Below are 6,883 nucleotides of genomic sequence, written 5' to 3'. Positions count from 1 at the left end.
GGGAGATCACTTCGCCCACTGCCTCATCGCCTTTGAAAATGTCCACCGCAGTTGTGGACGAAACGTCAGGAAGAAATTCCCATAGACCACGGCTTTAAAGCTCGGAAAACATTTCCAAATGTAATCTGACCGGCCGTTAAAGCCTTCATAGTCTGATAAAACACCTGAAAACTGAAACAGCTATCAAAGACATGATACTAAGGCCAACTGCACCGTCTTCATCATAAGCGTCACTTAGCCCGTCACAATGCCACTTATCGACTTATATACTTAAGCGACACTTAAAACTAATCTGCTGCACCGTCCAACTTTATCATCCGCTTAACTAAGTTTCACCAAGTTTAGGGATTTTTGATAATTTTAGGTGAATTCAAAAATTCGTTTTTGGTTATGTATATATTTTTAACCCGTCCAACCGGCCACGCTTGCGTATAGGTCCTACTTATGGCTAACCCAAACTGTGAGTACGGTTTAGGCTAAGTGCCAGTTAGACTGGCTTAAGTGGCGCTTAAACTGCGGTGCAGTCACCTTAAATTATTAGGTTTCCCTTAACTCCTAAGCCGTAGCGGTGCAGTTGGCCCTAAAACTAACAGTTAGTTTTAGTAACATGTATCAAAGAGAACGAAAAGAGGCAAATGCAAAAATAAGGAATTTAAAAGAAAACTACTATTGGGAAAAGTTTACAAGAGGAATGGAAAGAGCCAAAGAAAAATATGGAGAATGCTGAGAATAAACAAGCCAGAAGTCAAAGATAACAGACGAACCAAAAAAAATAACCACAGAACAGTGGGAAACGCACTTGAGAAATCTATAAAAGGAAGGGGAAGAGGAAGATATGGAACAGCCATAAATGGATCATGAAGAAAACGATATAGAATTAACAAATGACACGATTAAAAAACACCTTAATATCTCATAAAAATAGAAAAAGCCCCGGACCAGACGATATCACTAACGAGATCCTTAAAAATTACGAAATGAAATAATGACTCTTTTTTAAAATATCGTAGAAGAAGATAAAATACCAAATGAATGAAAGAACAGTATAACAATACCCATTTTTAAAAAGGGACAGAAAGCACTCCCAGAACACTATCGTGGAATGTGGAATAACCCTACTTTTTAGCGCATTAAAGCATAAGTGAAGACTATTCTGGGGTAAATCGCCAAAAACACAAGAATAAGAGAAGAACAACAAGGCTTCCAAAAACACACATCCACAATAGATGCAATATTCATAGTCAAGCAAATATCTGAAAAATCCCTAGAATTCAATAAACCCCCATACTAGTGTTTCATCGATATTACGCTTTTGAAAAAGTACGCTTAAAAGATATTCTGGAAATAACTAGATCGAAAGCGCTGAACCACAGTCTGTTTAATGCAATACACGACATCCAATGTGGAACAAAAATCAGAGTAGGTCACACTCAGGCCCTTCATATTTAATATGATAATGGATGAACTAAGAAAAAGTCTTCCCAGAACGGGTGGATACAAAATGGGAAGTACCAGTGATCTACAGAGATAACGAGCCATGGAAGTCTACCTCTCGAACTGAGAGAGCAAACAATAAAAGCGCTTCGAATTTCGAGATGTTTGAGAGAAACTGTTTGGAAAAACAAATACCTAAATACGGAAAGCAAAGTCAAGATATATAAAACGGCAGTAAGACCTATAATAACATACTCAGCAGAAACAAGACCAGAACAAGCAGAACTCTACAAATGATGAGAACAGTTGAAATGAGAACCTTAAGGAGCATACAAGGCAAAACTCTATACGATAGATTACGAAGTGAGGACATCAGAATGCAATGTGGAATTGGACAGGACGAAGACGAAGATTCTCGAACAAACATTCAGAAAGAATGGAGAACAACAGACTCGTCCAAAGCGCAAAAATTAACAATCAAGTGGGAAGGAGACCACAGGGAAAACCACCAAAGCGCTGAAGAGAATAGTGGACCTCATCCACGGGGGGGGGCGTGTTGGCAATGAACAGGCAATAACCTGCTAATATGAATCCATATTAGAAGGAAAGAAGAAGAAGAACTTGTTAATATGTTCTATTATACGTTAAACTACCTAGGAATTGTTTCAAATGATTTTTTCAGCATTTTTAATTTTATTGTTTAGTATACTAGTGATTTAATCCACCCCAAGAGGAAATATTCCAGTGGATTTAATTCTGGTGATCTCAGCGGCTAAGCATGAGGTCCTCCTCTGAAAATACAACTATCACTATCACAATGATCCAAGAAATTGCGCACATGGCGATTTAAATGGGCGGGGATCCATGCTACAAAAACTAATGTTAAAAATGTAAAAGATCTGTTTGCAGAAACGGTTTAGTATCGGATTAAACCATATGGATTAATTTATCTTAGTTTGATCTCCTGAACCCGTTTCCAAAATATTTCCCTTTCCTCCCGACACACCCTGTATCTACCTTGCCAACATTTTAAATTTTAGAAAGTTGATGTAAGTCTAATTAGGGGAAGAGAGCTCTCTAGACTCTTTATCGAAAAATATTTAACAATTATTCGGAAATTTTCAACCGCTTCCCAGATCTAGGCGTTCATGCATGGACGGCTCTTATCAATTTGTAGATTTTACTCCTAGTAGGCACTTTAATGGTAAGGAATTTTTAATCAACCCTAATAATTCTAAACGCTGTATCGAAATGATCCCAATGCTTATTCAAATTACACTAACAGTTTCCAAAATATGAGCTTGAAAACTCTATCGTAACCGTAAATTTTGACAATTTTGCTTCAATTGTTTAGAAAGCCCATATTCAGATAGTTTTAATTGTTTACGAGATAAATTAAGTACGGTACAGGAATTTATAATTCAAGCCCATCTCGTTTGAGCAAAAAAACTGATAACTTTTTCTAAATTTAGCTTTAAAATTTTAACATGAATAAATAAGTTAACTTTTTATTTGATTTGGTTAAGTTTTGTAGTAAAATTCAACTATTTCTTTCAATTGCAACAGTTATTAGTATGAGTCTAAAATTCAAGAAGAACCAAAGCAGTTTATCACAAAACAATAAATATATACCCGTATTGAGAAAATAGTAGCAAGATTCATTGATGAGAGACAGAATATTCGTTAATTTAATGATAAAGCTGTTAGTGTCCGTAAATTAATGAAAGGGACTTTTTAAGTGACTTAAGCGGACACATAATTTTTGGAATCAGGAAAAATTTACTGCTTTCGACGGCCTCTAAAAAATCCTTTCAATCGTTTTTTATTTGTTAATCTTGGGTCGAGTGAACTCAGGCGAATCGCAATCCATGAAGGAAAACAAATAATGCTTCTGTTATTTGTTATATGAGTCGATCTACAAAAAGAATAGTGAAAAGTGCATGCTGAGCTTTTAGTATAAAGTAAATAATGAGCAAAGGACCTATTGATTATTGCTGTTGGTCAATTTAACTGCACGTGTGTGGCAATTAATGTGCCATTTAAGTACGTTTAAAATGATCTTCACCAGGGACAATTTGAAATTGATGGTCTGTTCAACTTTCTAAATAAAAGTAGTATGTGTCGGATATGACAACGTTTATTGAACGTTTATTGAATACATTTTATAGCTCTATTGGTTAAATGACTGTTCAATTCCGTTGCAAAACACCGATATTTTTTAAATAATGATTTACAAAAGACAAAAGCCGTAACTATTTTAGGTATATCAACTGCGCCTTAGACCTCAGCCGGCGAAAACCACAACTAATTAATTTTTTTCAACTAAAAGAAGAGCTGGAAAGCGTGTATAATGTTGAAAAGTAACTTGTTTATTAACTCTTAAATTTTAGTTTATTAAATCAATTTCTTTTAGATTAGTTCAGAGCAAGGTGGAACTTAAAATGTGTGAGGATAAATCCTTGCAAACGGTGCATCAAGCTACAGAATCATTTGTTGATTCCACTTACAAGTGGAATATTTGGGACCTTAAGCGAGAAGCACTAACTCAAGTAAGTTCGCATGAAAGAAATTTAGAGTAAATATTTAAAATATCTTGTTCCAAGTTGAAGGCTCTTCGGCTTTTATAATATTGAATTTTCAGGAATTTTATTCTTATTGTAGGCAAATCTATTATCAGCAGTAACAGTTTCCACTCAAACAATTAAAACTAGTAGTAAGAATTCCGTACGAGCTCAAACATATAACAAGAAAATTGTTGATACGCAGACTTCGAAAGACAGATATACAACTATGCCGAAGAATTCAGTGTTCATTTATGGGTTAAGAGGTAAAAAAGATGACAAGCAGTTTAAAATCGATTTAACCAGGCCCATTGATGAGAGCTAATATTTACATTTTATAACGAATAATCAGAATTATCTGCTATTCTGTAATAGTAATTAATTAAATGAAATGTAATTGAACACGAATCCTTTTTTTCATTAAGAAATGGAATAAAAATCGTTTTAGGGACAACAACCGAAACTTTGTAACTAATTATCTGCATTGTAGCATTATTATCTGATTACTGTGTATTTTTCCTCAATTCGGTTGTAATGATTTAAATTTGGAAAATATTATTTACTCGGAGTTATTCAACCTATATTAAAATGTAATAATTCAAAATAATGTGTAAATTAGACTTATATATGGTGATTAAGCTTATAGTAACAATTATTACCGGATCTAAAATAGACTGATTTTTCATGCTTATTTAATTATTTATGTGATAATTATGCTTATTAATTTATGCGATGCTTGAGCAAATATCCGCATTATCAAAATCAAATCGGTTTCGATTTTTATTGGTTGTAATATCTAATGTTTTATCTGGATGTAAGAATAAAGATTTCGGGTATTTACGTATCCTAATTATTTCTTTTCTGTGTTTTCCTGCAATAAAACGAAAATCCACATCAAAAACCTTAGTAAAAATTGTAGATAAAAGGGGTTTTACAAATTATACAATAAATATTTTTTTAGCTTCAAGCATACTTTTAAATTATATGCATTTTACATTATAGGGTAACATATTTACGTTCAGAGAAACCAAGGGCGGATGATAATTTTCTAATTTAATAGACAATTTATCAAAATAAATACTTGGCAAACACCGACGCGAATGACACTCATTTGCTATCGGTTGAAAAACTTGGACGCTATGATGATTTGAAGGTCGAAAAGACGATTTTAAGAACGGAATTCTTTGAATTTTTACCTCGATTGACTCATTTTCAAAATACAACAGATTCGTCTATCAGATAAAACAATGAAAATGAGGCATAAAGGAATAGATGATAGATACAGAAGGATTACTTCAAAAATATTTTTTTAAAGAACTTCCAATATGTATTTTAGCTTAATCGATAGATGTTTATTTGAAGCTTTGCTTAAAAAGTCATGTATGTTCTCCCTGGAAAATACGTTGGATTTCTTGGACCTAAAGCCCACATTTTGTCGTTTGAGGAAATCTGGCAATATCAAAAATTACTTTTTTCTGGCCACCAACCCATGTGCTGCAGCACCAGTAGCCGTCGAATTTTATTTCGCCGAACCACCGGCGGGGTACAATCTAATATTAATGCCCCATCGGAGGATTTTTTTTTCGCCAACTAACAATCAGACTTAATCTTACAATTATTTATATTCGTGATAGTTGTTGACCCCATAGTAAAAGTAACAATATACTTACTTATTTTATTATTCTAGCAAGAAAATCACCTGCTTCTTAACTTGTCATTAAAGTAACCCTCGTATATTGGGGCCAAATATTTAATATTTTTACAAGTTGTTAATGATACTTAATCAGTAATTTAGGGCTTTTTTAATCTGAGAATTAAAAAGGTTTTGCTCAATAACAAGTGATTTCAGAGATCGAAACTGACGCGTTTCGCCAAAATTTATCAATAACTAGATCGCAGGTGTTATGAAAAAAAAACATCATTGTGCTTACAATATAATATACTGAGAATATAGTTTACAAAAAAATTAATATAATTTGCATCTACTAATTTTATTAACACATTAAACGCAGTACAATTCATAAATAATACTCAACAAAAAATATCATCTAATTCTATATCAAAATCTAAACAACCTAATCACGATTGGAAGTGGACGGTTCACATTCCAACGAATGAAAATCGCCAGTATTACAGGGAATACTTGGGATTTTTGAGCCTTGCTTCGAAAATCCCGTGTATTCTGGCTTGGTGGGATTTAGCGGCGGAGGCAAATGAATCGTAGGGGTTGACTCAATTTTATCAAGAAGTGTCTCCTGCGGGTGATTTACCGGCGGGTCCTCCAAAAATGGCAAAACAAAGTCATCTTTAGGTTTAACCACTTCTTTTTGAACAGAAATTTGCAATGGTACGCTCGATGGGATCAAGGGTTCTTGAGTTACAGGACAAGATAATCCAATGGGGCTGAAGGGATCAAGAGTGAAACTCGGTGTTGGAGAACATCTTTTTTCGGGAGTTAGGGCGTCAGCCATGCTGTTATCTGCACTGAAATCCGAATAATCTATGTCATAGTTCACTTTTGATAGACCAAGGAAACTGTTGTCATCTGGAGTTATGCCGTCCAAGCTTTGATTATCATTGAATGGACTAAGACGATCCATTCCGGGGGTGATAGACGAAAGTTCTTCTTGTGACGTCAATGTTATGCAATTAGTAATATCCAAGTTTAATTTATCTTTTTGTAAATTTTGAGCAGAGCTTTCTATTGCAAGCGCTACATTGGCCATCAGAGATCCAGTGCTGGGTTTAGACTCTGCCAGTGGAATGGGAAGTTTTCTTGGTTTAACTATGAAAGGTGTTCGTTCTAGGACCGACGAGACCTCGGTAGTAATTTTTTCCTACAGAAAGACTAATTCTGAGACTAAATCTTAATAAAAACTAAGTACCTA

General features: G+C 34.3%; 2 protein-coding genes across 5 annotated transcripts in view; one reads left to right on the top strand and one right to left on the bottom strand.

The window, feature by feature from the left end:
- LOC109533703 (cilia- and flagella-associated protein 206) overlaps nucleotides 1-4,403 on the top strand; it is a 16,401-nt gene extending 11,998 nt beyond the window's left edge. Inside the window, exons 8-10 of one of the 2 annotated variants that reach the window (XM_019899094.2) lie at nucleotides 3,696-3,794; nucleotides 3,848-3,983; nucleotides 4,096-4,403. In XM_019899094.2, coding sequence (XP_019754653.1) covers nucleotides 3,696-3,794; nucleotides 3,848-3,983; nucleotides 4,096-4,320 — 460 coding nt within the window. In that variant the 3' untranslated portion in view covers nucleotides 4,321-4,403. The remainder of the gene's footprint in view (nucleotides 1-3,695; nucleotides 3,795-3,847; nucleotides 3,984-4,095) is intronic. The other variant, XM_048666918.1, reaches the window with a different exon arrangement.
- A 1,513-nt stretch (nucleotides 4,404-5,916) lies between these two features.
- LOC109533692 (rab5 GDP/GTP exchange factor) overlaps nucleotides 5,917-6,883 on the bottom strand; it is a 28,439-nt gene continuing 27,472 nt past the window's right edge. For all 3 annotated transcript variants that reach the window (XM_019899072.2, XM_019899070.2, XM_019899068.2), the window contains one exon: nucleotides 5,917-6,832. In XM_019899072.2, coding sequence (XP_019754631.1) covers nucleotides 6,071-6,832 — 762 coding nt within the window. In that variant the 3' untranslated portion in view covers nucleotides 5,917-6,070. The remainder of the gene's footprint in view (nucleotides 6,833-6,883) is intronic.

This window comes from Dendroctonus ponderosae, unplaced genomic scaffold (genome assembly GCF_020466585.1).
Source record: "Dendroctonus ponderosae isolate FM_Combo_2020 unplaced genomic scaffold, Dpon_F_20191213v2 Dpon_F_20191213_5, whole genome shotgun sequence".
In the NCBI taxonomy this organism is placed as follows: Eukaryota; Metazoa; Arthropoda; class Insecta; order Coleoptera; family Curculionidae; genus Dendroctonus; species Dendroctonus ponderosae.
This window is presented reverse-complemented; position numbering and strand designations above follow the sequence as displayed.